Genomic DNA, 13,254 nt, shown 5'->3' on the forward strand with positions numbered 1-13,254 from the left:
ACTACTGTTAGCTCTCTCGGTTGAAAAAAGGGCCGACATCTTATCTCATGCACATACATACAGAGCCCCCCCCCCCCCCCCCCCCGCTCTTACCGGAGTCCTCAGTCCTGTCCCAGCGGAGCATAGTACGACCTTCTAGCTGCATGCTAGCATCGGGTATCCTCAGATGAAGCCAGGTTTCAGTAATAATCAAAACACAACAATCACGAACGTAGCGATTTCCAGCTAGTTGTAATTCCAAATTGTCCATTTTATGCACTAGAGATCTGGCATTGGAGAGAAACACGCTCGGTAAAGGTGGCTTGTGTGGTTGTTTTCTTAGCCTTAACATAACATCAGACCTGCATCCCCGCTTTTGCTTCTTCTCCCTCCTCCGTCTGCGCCGCCTTCTGGACCCGAAATCAATCCACGGAGAGCCTGGCAATCTTGTTATGTCATCTGGGATGTTGTGCGTGTGATGCAAGACTCTCGAAATAGGTATTCGGTGTTGGTCCCCAATATCCATAAGGTTCTGGCTTGTATAGCGAATGTTCGCAGAACCGATAATACACAAACCAATACAAAATAATACAAAAACAATAAAAATGAGCACTGAAAAGGAGAGCTGTGAGCTGCTGCGACTGTGCGCGCCACCATTACAAGGTATATGGTTTTAATGTTATGGCTGATCGGTGTATTTTAGACCTAATAATGTGCACCTGATGGTGCTGTGGTCCACACAATAACTCTTGTCTCTTCTGAATTCATGCACACATTCAGGGCCTGTTCACTGGATAAACTGTTTTATTTTTAATTTGAAGCTGATGAAACTTGATGAAAATTCAAACTTTAATTTGAAGAATATGAACTTTTTAAAAAAACATTTTTACTGATCTTATTAAGAATGATTCCTTAAGGCGTAATACGTGTCATTTACAGACAAGTGCTTGGTTTTGCTTTGCTTTGTTTTTGTTGTTTTTTATCCAGCACTGTTGTACTTAAGAATTCTGTTGTGTCTAGTCAGTGTGTACTGTCCTGTGAACTGATTGGGGTGTGTATTTGTTGTAAATTGTTTCCCACTGTTATGCATATACACTTTTGGTAGATATGATATATAATATAGTTTGTATCTTATGTAAGCCATAGAAAATCACTAATTGGTTGTGACAGTTATAGGTCAAAGGTCATCATCATTATAATTAAATATAATGACAGGTCAAAGGGTCATCATAATTATAATTACTTATAATTACGTTAAATTATACTTTATAAATTGTACTTTCCCATAGATTGTGATATGCTCATGAGTTAGGCCTAGGTCAAAAATGTCAATAATAATTATTGATGCATGTTCATAGCTATAGCTTTCACACGCAACAATGCAGCAATAATTATCATTGACCTTTTTGACCTAGGCCTAACTCAGGAAAAACAACTAACAACCTAAGCAGGGAGGGGCGGGGGTTACACGCGTGTGAAAGCTATAGGAATGAACATGCATCAATAATTATCATTGACCTTTTTTGGCCTAGGCCTAACTCAGGAAAAACAACTAACAACCTAAGCAGGGTGAGCATATCACAATCTATGGGAAAGGAAACAACTTGTGTGCGTGTGTCTGGAATACATCTGGAATACATCGGAACCGGATTTAATGTAATTATAAGTGATTATGATGAACCTTTGACCTGTCATTGTATTTAATCATAATGATTATGACCTTTGACCTATACTTGTCACATCCAATTAGTGATTTTCTATGGCTTACATAATATACTAACTATATTATATATCTCTACACAGACAGACCCTCAACCTGTCCCTTCCTCCAGCTATCAGACTGATGGTGACACGGCCTTCTCTGACCCAGGCTCTGATCACTCTCCCTCTTTCTCACCTGCCAGTCCTCAGTACTCTCCCCCGTACACCTCAGCTGGCTATCCCACGTCCCCTGGTCACATCCCATTTTATCACCTGTTTTAACCCTACCGCTCTCACCGGGAGTACAGTCCCACCAGCCCAGTGAATTCTCAATAAAATAACATACTATTCTTAGTTGGTCCCCCTCGTGTTTATTTCACATCTGGTTTATATCCAACACTACATTAATTAACCAAAGGACAAAGTCATAAATGTGACTTGTAGTGAGTCTCCTAGAGGCTTCCTCAGATAAACTCCACAGATAAACTCCTCAGATGCCAATCCTGTCAGGTAAGAATTCCACCAATGTATTGAAACTGTTCCTGTCCATTTTCTGGACATTTGGACATTTCCTGTTCACTGTTCCTATCCACAGATGATCATCAAATCCTGAATATAAAAGAAAAAATGTGAATTAATAACCAAAATCTGGACTGTGGTACTTCATGATCAACATGTAAATGTTGAATGTAAATGTACATTTCTAAAACTGGTTTTATTCCCTAACCTGGTAATCTGATATTTATTGGAACTAAAGAGAAATGTACAAACTAATGATAATCAGATTCATTTATTAGTCTTTAATTTTTACACAATGTATCTAAAAAGGTCATGACTCACTTCAGTGTCTGTAGTTTGTAATGTTTATCATCCGTAAGTGCAGAGAGAGTCTTCACTCCTGAGTCTCCTATTTTATTATAGGACAGATTCAGATCTCTCAGGTGTGAGGGGTTTGATCTCAGAGCTGAAGTCAGAGCAGCACAGCCTTCATCTGAGACACTACAACCAATCAACCTGTATAGAGACACAATGACACACTCTTCATCAACAGACTTTCATCTTGGTTTAAGACTTACTTTAAAAGATGTGTTTGTAAAAATATTTTATTATTCATGACATGAGGATTTAATATCATCTGTTTATTATAATTAACAGTGCAATTAAAATGATCATACTGAGTGTTATATTAAGTTTCTCTCATCTAATATCTCTCTATATATTTATATTATTACAGAATGAAGGAAGTAAAAGTCTGAATCATCATGAAAAACAAACAATGTCATGAATTAAAAGATACTATGGATAAATTATAAAAGTATAAAACATTAATTCTGAAGAGGATTAACACTTGTGTCTTTTCAAAAACAGATTACTCACTGATAATTTATTGTTAAATAAAAAGAAATAATCTTCGTCCTCAGGACATTGATGATGAACCTAAAACTTCTGCTTCAGTCTCACTATTAGAGAATGTGTCTTACTGAGGAGCAGCTCATGTGACTCTCAGAGAGATGATCTTACCACAGTATCTCCAGTTTACAGTGAGGATTCTCCAGTACAGCAGAGAGACTCTTCACTCCTGAGTCTCCTATTCTATTATAGGACAGATCCAGTTCTCTCAGGTGTGAGGGGTTTGATGTCAGAGCTGAAGTCAGAGCAGCACAGCCTTCATCTGAGACACCACAAGAACCCAACCTGTAGAGAGACACAATGACACACTCTTCATCAACAGATTTTTATCTTGGTTTACTTGCTATAATGATGATGATGTGTCTTTCATGTTGGACTTTCTGCTCTCTCTTGACCAATCACAAGATATAATTATCACTGACCAAAACATTATCACTGTTCAGTGGCTCCCTTAAAAAAACTCTACAGGAATCCTGCAGGATTTTCATTTTTCTGCAGGATGTTTGCTGGAATCCTGGAATGATGAAATCCTGCAGGACACATTGACAAACTGTGCAGGATTTTCCTAAAGGGTTTAGGATGGAGCAGTACAATAGAAACATGCAGGAATTTCCAGCACACTCGCTGCACAAGGGAAAACTCCTGCAGGATTTTATAATTCCTGAAGGACTGCTGCTCACCTCCTGCAGAAATAAAATAAAGTTCCCAAGTACTTAATCTATCCTGCAGGACGACTTCTTATTTTAACAGAAGAAACAGTGAGAATGAACCACTGCCCCATCAGATTTTTATTAAATAAATTCATTCAGAAAGTCTTCAGATTTTGAGTGAAAAAAGGAAACCAGGCCTACTCTAATTCCTGTGATTAAAGATGACGTGTACAGACACAGCCATCATTTTGTTTTTATCACAGTTACAATGACTTTGTTTTGGTGTTGCCCCATGCACTCCTCAACCAACTGCAGTTCTGTTCTTCATCTCTCAGATGAGTCCAATCTCCACTCTGACAGCGTGCTCCAGTGTTAACACAAACTGAAACACATTTCATCTTATTATATCCTCTGATTACAGTGTACGAGAGTCAGGGGAAAAGACACGGTGTGGAGTCTGTTTCAGAGAAGGTAAACTCTTTATTGAACTAGTCTGTTACACGGATACACACCACGCAGAAATGTTACTGAGCAACGTCACTCAATGCAGCTTCTTAAAGCAGCAGCTCCTAGAGAGTGAGAACTGATTTTAGAAAACATTCATTCTGAGGAGAATTAACACTCATGTCTTCTCTAAACAAGATTACTGCTGATAATTTATTGTTAAATAAAATATTCCTGGATTATAAAACTAATGGAGAGTAAAAAATGTCTGCACATTGGGTTCATCAGGTTCTACGGTTTAGGATGTGGAATTCACAGTGAATAAAATTTCTACAGAAGAATAACATGAAGACAGAGGCACAGATGTGCTGAGATTTTTGTGCATTTGAGGAAAAATTACCAAAAAAAGTGTTGAAACTTTAGAAGTGTAACAGTTACATATTCTGCTCAATTTAATAAAGATTCTGAGATTAGCAGTCGTCAGTTTTACACGCTATTTTGTTTGTGTGTTGTTGGAGCGGTTGCCAGGTCCCCGGTTTTAATGAGGAATTGAGCTGCTTTTGACTCACCAGTGTGTATTGATTTATTTGGCTGTGGATTGGAGTTTGGACATTTTGATGATTATTTTAATGATATCTGTATATTAAAACATACAGTAGTGAGCATGCACTGTGATCTCCTCTCATACACACACCTATTGATCCTGTTCTCAACTTCAGCTCTGTGTTACTATATGAATGTATTTGAGTCAGTTGGTTTCCTCATAGACATTCTTTATTTATCACAAAATGTGGAGTAATACGAGACCATTGTAGGACCTTAATGAAAGAACTATTGAGGAAAACTGCAGGGTTTTAATACTGCTCATTTATCGAGCTGCTTCTGTAACACAGATCTGGCAACCCTGTTCATAGCAGCTAGACAAAGACGTACTGAACGAACATTCACTGACAGAATAAACACTATATTTCAGCTTTAAGAATTTTTTTTAAAAAATCAAAAGTTTTGTTGCTGTGGCTTGAAATTTTTGCAAGTGCCTTTACCTACCTTTTTGTTTTTATTTAAAAATCAAATTTGATTTAACTGTTCACTTTTTCAGTCCTATGGCATTAACTTCTGATTTTAGTTTCCAAACACTATTTTTTAGATCATTTCTATTTCACTGCTGCTTTTAAACCCTGCAGTTCACACACAGTGCATTTAGTTTGTGTCCCAGGTGCAGTTTCTGTGATTAGTTACAATGTTTTAGTAGATTTCACAATAATTTCAGACACACTGCAGTCGCATCAAGTCACGTTCTGTGCTGCAGCTTCTCACATACGTACATCTGACCCAAAGACTCTGTGACAGATCATCAGTGTGCAGTGAAAATAAACAATCTTCCTCCTCAGGATATTGATGATGAACCTAAAACTTCTGCTTCAGTCTCATTATTAGAGAATGTGTCTTACTGAGGAGCAGGTCATGTGACTCTCAGAGAGCTGATCTTACCTCAGTGTGTACAGTTTGCAGTGAGGATTCTCCAGTACAGCAGAGAGACCCTTCACTCCTGAGTCTCCTACATAATTATAGGACAGAGTCAGGTCTCTCAGGTGTGAGGGGTTTGATCTCAGAGCTGAAGTCAGAGCAGCACAGCCTTTATGTGAGACACAACAATCATGCAACCTGTACAGAGACACAATGACACACTCTTCATCAACAGACTTTTATCATGGTTTACTTGCTATGATGATGATGTGTCTTTCATGTTGGACTTTCTGATCTCTCTTGACCAATCACAAGATATAATTATCACTGACCAAAACATTATCACTGTTCAGTGGCTCCCTTAAAAAACTCTACAGGAATCCTGCAGGATTTTCATTTTTCTGCAGGATGTTTGCTGGAATCCTGGAATGATGAAATCCTGGAGGACACATTGACAAACTGTGCAGGATTTTCCTATAGGGTTTAGGATGGAGCAGTACAACACTCTTAGTAGATATGTAGGAACGCTCATTTTAGAATAATAAGATGTGTTTTAACAAATCAGTTGAGTAAATGATTCAGTGAGTCACAACACACAGAAAGACGATCATTTTTCACACGTACTGGTGTAATGATGTACTTTACAGAAAGGGCCAGTAAATGAAAGTTTTTTGAGAAAGATTTGATTCACTGAGATGACGTCACTCTTTGGCACCGCATTTACACAGGTATTCAAATTCATTGTCACCAACCGTCATGTGTCTGTAGAGGTATAGTCCCACTTTTATCAAATAATTTCTTTACAGTTTTACGAGTGCTATGACAATTTTGTCAATACTTTTAACAATTTTTCTGAACTCTTAACGCACCAACACACCTACAAACACACAATTGGCAAAACGGCTAATTTCATGCTCAAAATGACACATTGTAAACTAAACAAAATAGTGTTGCACTGCCTTTCAACATTTTAACATTAGTCTACATAGACTACAACAGGTGAGGAAATGTGCAGACTCATAGTTGTGTCATAGAAGTGTCATAGTTACATAAGCAGACAGAGACCAAGATGTTTAAGGTGTTTAACTGGTAACATTTACAGGTCTAGCAGTTCAAACATTTTTTTTATTCAAACAAAAAAGTTCAAACAGCAATTTTTATTCAAACATAACTTTTCTTATAGACTATAAATCATGAGGGAACATCTAACCAATGATATCAGGACAAAATATTGTTTCAGAAGAAAATAATAAATCACACAAACAGTTTTAGTTAAGTATTCTTTTAAATCTATGAGGAGATCTATTATAACTGTCAGATTATTATTTGGTTGTGGTGATATTTAAAATAATTTTAATCAACTGATGATTTTAACAGAAGAAATAGTCAGAATGGACCACTGCCCCATCAGATTTTTATTAAATAAATTCATTCAGAAAGTCTTCAGATTTTGAGTGAAAAAAGGAAACCAGGCCTACTCTAATTCCTGTGATTAAAGATGACGTGTACAGACACAGCCATCATTTTGTTTTTATCACAGTTAAAGTGACTTTGTTTTGGCGTTGCCCCATGCACTCCTCAACCAACTGCAGTTCTGTTCTTCATCTCTCAGATGAGTCCAATCTCCACTCTGACAGCGTGCTCCAGTGTTAACACAAACTGAAACACATTTCATCTTATTATATCCTCTGATTACAGTGTACGAGAGTCAGGGGGAAAAGACACGGTGTGGAGTCTGTTTCAGAGAAGGTAAACTCTTTATTGAACTAGTCTGTTACACGGATACACACCACGCAGAAATGTTACTGAGCAACGTCACTCAATGCAGCTTCTTAAAGCAGCAGCTCCTAGAGAGTGAGAACTGATTTCAGAAAACATTCATTCTGAGGAGAATTAACACTCATGTCTTCTCTAAATAAGATTACTGCTGATAATTTATTGTTGAATAAAATATTCCTGGATTGTAAAACTAATGGAGAGTAAAAATGTCTGCACATTGGATTCATCAGGTTCTCAGGGTTTAGGATGTGAAATTCACAATAAATAAAAGTTCTACAGAAGAATAACATGAAGACAGAGGGACAGATGTGCTGAGATTTTTGTGCATTTGAGGCAGAATCTCTCAAAAAAGTGTAGAATTATTGGAAGTGTAGCAGATTAGCAGTCGTCAGTATTACATGTTATTTTGTCCTTCTCTCAAAACAGGTGTACATTATCACCATGTGTGTTGTTAGAGCGGTTGCCAGGTCCCCGGTTTTAATGATGAATTGAGCTGCTTTTGACTCACCAGCATTGATTGATTTCTTTTACCATTGTAGGATCTTAGTGAAAGAACAAGTGAGGAAAACTGCATGGTTTTAATACTGCTTGTCTATTGAGCTGCTTCTGTAACACAGGTCTGGCAACGCTATTCATAGCAGCTAGACAGAGACGTACCGAACAAACGTTCACTCACAGAATAAAGACTATTTCAGCTTTAAGAACAATAAAAATTTTTTTTTTTTTAAAAATCAACAAAAGGATTGTTGATGTAGCTTGAAATTTTTATAAGTGCCTTTACCTCACTTTTTTAATTGAAAGATCAAATTTTATTTAATTGTTCACCTTTTCAGTTCTATGGCATTAACTTCTGATTTTAGATTCCAAACACTATTTTTGTGAATTTCCATTCCACTGCTACTTTTAAACCCTGCAGTTCACACAGTGCATTTAGTTTCTGTCCCAGGTGCAGTTTGTGTGATTAGTTACAATGTTGTAGTAAATTTCAGAGTAATTTTAGACACATTGCAGTCTCATCAAATCACGTTTTGTGCTGCAGCTTCTCACATACGTACATCTGACCCAAAGACTGTGAAAATCATCAGTGGGCAGTGAAAAGAAACAATCTTCCTCCTTAAGACATTGATGATGAACCTAAAACTTCTGCTTCAGTCTCACTATTAGAGAATGTGTCTTACTGAGGAGCAGGTCATGTGACTCTCAGAGAGATGATCTTACCTCAGTTTCTTCAGTTTACAGTGAGGATTCTCCAGTACAGCAGAGAGACTCTTCACTCCTGAGTCTCCTAGTTTATTAAAGGACAGATTCAGTTCTCTCACGTGTGAGGGGTTTGATCTCAGAGCTGAAGACAGAGCAGCACAGACTTCACTTGATACACTAGAACCATACAACCTGTAGAGAGACACAATGACACACTCTTCATCAACAGATTTATATCTTGGTTTACTTGCTATGATGATGATGATGTGTCTTTCAGGTTGGACTTTCTGCCCTCTCTTGACCAATCACAAGATATAATTACAACACAGAAAACACAGAGACTGGCAGACAAATCTGAATCACGAGACAATAGCGTGGTCAAAATAACAGGCAAAGGGTCAGGCGATTGGAAAACAGGCATAAACTAGACAAGGCAAGAATCATCAACGAGGAACAAGAAACAAGATCAATGAACATAAAAGAAAAAGAGGAAAGGGTACAAAAAAAAAAATCGATACTCTGGTCAATGTTCTTCTGAAAAACCTTGGGTCCCGGCATTCATGTGGATGTTATTTTGACACGTACCACCTACCTAAACATTGTTGTGAGAAAGCAATCCGACCAGTTTGTTGTCCATCTGACGGAGTGGCTGGTAATTCTCACCTGCGTGTAATTAGTGAAAGTCTCTTTGTGTTTTCAGTTGCTGACCATAAAAAATGAGATTGAGTGAAGGTGCACTTACACACATACAGTGATTTTTTGCTGCTAGTCGCCAGTTGCTGTACTATGATGTCACCTGTAGACATTCCTACTACTGGTTGCCATAGCAACATATGTGGCGGAACTAGCATTCCACTTTTGATAACAAAAATAAAGTATTCTGTAGGGAGATTGTGTCTATATAAAATCCAGCAGTGTATATATGCATCATATCCTATAAAATGTCGAAGAAGCAGTGTGTGCTCTTTGACATTGCTGTGGCAAAAGCTCAAGCGGCAATTAGCTTAGTTCAGTTTATGGCCTTAGCGCATTTAAAGTAAAATAATAATGAAATACTCTGCCGACAATTCACCCTCATTTGGCAGGTAGGTAGTGATAATTTCACACCCTGAATTCTACCAAACAAATCAACGAACCATCCTATATAACAATGCATGATGGGAACTATGTTAGATAAAAAGCGTTTGTTTTGCTAATGACTCACAGTGTGAATCTTTAACTTGGACCAAAGACAAGGTAAAATGCCTCAGCAAATGGTTTACTGAAGAGAGAGAAATGACTCAATGAACGAGGATGTTTTCATTTAGTGTTACATAGTGACCATAGTTACATTGTGATACATGTTTGAGACCGAATATACAGAAGAACTGCACCAGAGAGAAGAACAACAGGAGGAAGAGAGCAGCTGTAGATCTTTCACAATTACACTGAGACAAATAACTGAAGTTAGCAACAACACAAACAGCGACCATAATGTTAGCTAGCAATGTTACATGATTATTTACCGTTGCATTGGTGACCTTTCTAGCCATATTACTAGAAGTTACATGGTTAAGTCAAGTAGGGTTAGCCCACTTGCTAACAGATATTAACAAGTTCTCCTATTTCAGTTAATTTCCTTTTGTTCTGGGCATGGAGCTTCTCTGCTGTCTGTTTTTTTTACTAAATACAGACAGAATCTCTGTTTTCTTTATCATCTTCTCCAGTGGAAGACCCAGAAACTCACTTTCAAATCTCTTTATAATCCTCTGATTTGAAGTGCTGCTGCACATGTGTAAATATATATAATATTGGGTGATCACAGTAGGGATTCTCAGTGGTTGAATTACGTATTGGTGTACTGCATTCTGGGTATTGTAGTGTTCGGGTGAAAAATGGAAAATTAAACCTAAACAAGAATTCTGGTAAAATATGTAGAGTAAGTGATACAGTCCTGTATAACAGAACACTACTGTTGCAGTGGGGGCGTGGTTGAGCGCCGAATGCGGACAGAGAGGAGGCGGGGAAACTGGCAGTTAACGCGTGATGATTCTCACCTGTGCCTTGTTACCGGTAGGCTACTTATGTGTGTTTCTCTGTAATTTTGCATTACAGCAATAAAGATAGCTTTATATACCATGTGTCTGTGTAATTCCACTTCATGTATAACAGAAATTTTGTAGAAAAATGTGAAGAAAAAAATCTTCAAACTACAAAGATTATAGAACTGAGTGTGATATTGCTAAGGTTTAACTAAATAAGAAAAGTTTTCCAAATATCCAACATAAAACCAGCATTACTGTGGTAATAATAAATCATAATATCAAGAACCTTTTTAATTATTTCAGGATACTAAGTCATAACTTCAAGACTTCAGTGTTTTTTCCTCAAATGAAATCAGTTGACTTCCACATATTTAATACCTGCTCTTCAGTCTTATTCATTTATTTATGCATTTTTATTCTCTAATTGATCTATTTGCATAAACATCACCCTGTATCACCTTAAATTCAAAACATCCCAAAGTAGATATTTGTCAAAGTGTTTTCAGTTTCTCTCGTTCTAACACTGTAACAGTAGAACAGTTATATTCAGCTTTACTTACATTGCTTTTCTGGATGCTGCAATCACAGGCATCAGCTTCAGAAAAACAGTTTCTGGTATCTTATCTGTACTGATATATTTACTCAGGTCAAATTCTTCCAGCTCCTGTGCTGATGTCAGTAACACAAACACCAGAGCAGACCACTGTGAAGAAGAGAATTCACTTTGTTTTCCAGATTTCAGGTAGTGTTGGATTTCCTCCACTAGAGAATTATCACACAGTTCATTCAGACAGTGGAACAGATTGATGGATTTCTCTGGAGGAAGATCTTCACCGATCTTCTTCTTAATGTACTGAACCGTTTCCTCTCTGCTCTGGGAGCTACTTCCTGCCTGTGTTACTAAGGCATGTAAGAGTTTCTGATTGGACTTCACTGAGAGACCCAGAAGAAAGCGAAGGAAAAGATCCAGATGTCCAGTCTGACTTTCTAAAGCCTGATCTACAGCACTCTTGTGTACCTCTGAGATTGTAATTTTTTCCATCCACCATATAGAGACCTGATGCTGAATAAGAACATTTCTCTTTTTTATCATGAATGTCAGGTGCACATACAGAGCTGCGAGGTGCTCCTGAATGCTCAGATGAACAAAGCAGTACACTTTACTCTGGTGAAGCCCAAACTCCTCTCTGAAGATTTGCGTACACACACCTGAGTACACTGCTGCTTCTCTCACATCAATGCCACACTTTCTCACGTCTTCCTCATAGAAGATCAGGTTCCCTTTCTTCAGCTGCTGAAAAGCCAGTTTTCCCAGTTTAAGAAGCATTTTATCACTCTTCTGCTTCTTTGAGTACTTTTCTCCTATGATGTTTGTCTGAATGATGAGGAAGTGTGTGTACATTTGAGTCAGAGTCTTGGGGATCTCTCCACTCTCTGCTTCACCCAACATTCTCTCTAGAACAGTGGCTGAAATCCAGCAGAAGACTGGGATGTGGCACATGATGTAGAGGCTTCTTAATGACTTCAGGTGTGTGATGATGTTATTGGCCAGGCTCTGATCACTGATCCTCTTCCTGAAGTACTCCTCCTTCTGTGGGTCATTGAACCCTCGTACCTCTGTGACTCGATGGACACACTCAGAGGGGATTTGATCAGCTGCTGCTGGTCGAGAGGTGATCCAGATGAGAGCAGAGGGAAGCAGATTCCCTTTGATCAGGTTTATCAGCAGCACATGCACTGATGCTGATTCAGTTACATCACACACTCTCACTGTGTTCTGGAAATCTAGAGGAAAACGACACTCGTCTAATCCGTCAAAAATGAACAGAACCTTTTCCAAACTGGACATTTCTGTTTCTTTTGTTTCCTTAAAACAGACATGAAGGAGCTCCATCAGACTCAGTTTCTGGTCCTTCATCAGATTCAGCTCTCTGAAAGGAAGTGGAAATATGAGGTGGATGTCCTGATTTGCTTTCCCTTCAGCCCAGTCCAGAATGAACTTCTGCACAGAGACTGTTTTTCCGATGCCAGCGACTCCCTTTGTCAGCACAGTTCTGATGGGTTTGTCTTGTTCAGATAAGGGCTTAAAGATGTCCTTGCATTTGATTGGTGTTTCCTCTGTTGTTGTTCTCCTGGATGCTGCCTCAATCTGTCTCACCTCATGTTCTTTATTGACTTTTCCACTGTCTCCCTCTGTGATGTAGAGCTCTGTGTAGATCTCATTCAGGAGTGTTTGGTTTCCCAGGTTTATTATCACTCCATTCAAACACTCAAACTTCTTCATCAGGTTTAATTTGAACTTTTTCTGGAATTCATTCACAGCAGCAGATTCTGGGTCGTGCCTGTGAGATGGTGAAGTAGGAAGATGTGGTGAGACATGGGGTCGAACTATTATCTATACTTTAATCACTCAGTAGTTAATAACAGCAGAGAGGTTTATAATACCAGTGTGTCAGTGTCACAGTCATGTTGTTGGTTCTGATCTTACCCTGTATCTGTGATGATGTTCTTTTCTGTTCTGTCTCTTGCTCTCTGTAGAACACTGTGAACAAAAACTGTAGCTGTTAAAATAGATAACTTCCATCACTTAAACACTATAG

The 13,254-nt window shown here is 38.2% G+C and overlaps 2 protein-coding genes and 1 non-coding gene across 3 annotated transcripts in view; all 3 read right to left on the reverse strand.

Moving 5' to 3' along the window:
• Positions 1–13,254, reverse strand: part of LOC108280083 (uncharacterized) — a 43,258-nt gene that overhangs the window by 5,629 nt on the left and 24,375 nt on the right. The gene's annotated exons all lie outside the window — the stretch shown is intronic.
• Positions 1,632–9,493, reverse strand: LOC108280103 (ribonuclease inhibitor-like). Its single transcript, XM_053688252.1, has 6 exons — positions 9,223–9,493; positions 8,649–8,822; positions 5,676–5,849; positions 3,202–3,375; positions 2,521–2,694; positions 1,632–2,289 (listed from the first exon to the last, which is right to left on the reverse strand). Exons 1-6 carry the CDS (start codon positions 9,228–9,230, stop codon positions 2,283–2,285), a joined length of 711 nt encoding a protein of 236 aa, XP_053544227.1. The 5' UTR covers positions 9,231–9,493; the 3' UTR covers positions 1,632–2,282.
• LOC128635395 (NLR family CARD domain-containing protein 3-like) lies at positions 11,211–13,000 on the reverse strand. The gene has a single exon (XM_053688249.1). It carries the CDS (start codon positions 12,936–12,938, stop codon positions 11,211–11,213), a length of 1,728 nt encoding a protein of 575 aa, XP_053544224.1. The 5' UTR covers positions 12,939–13,000.

Source organism: Ictalurus punctatus, chromosome 19 (genome assembly GCF_001660625.3).
Source record: "Ictalurus punctatus breed USDA103 chromosome 19, Coco_2.0, whole genome shotgun sequence".
NCBI classification, from domain to species: domain Eukaryota; kingdom Metazoa; phylum Chordata; class Actinopteri; order Siluriformes; family Ictaluridae; genus Ictalurus; species Ictalurus punctatus.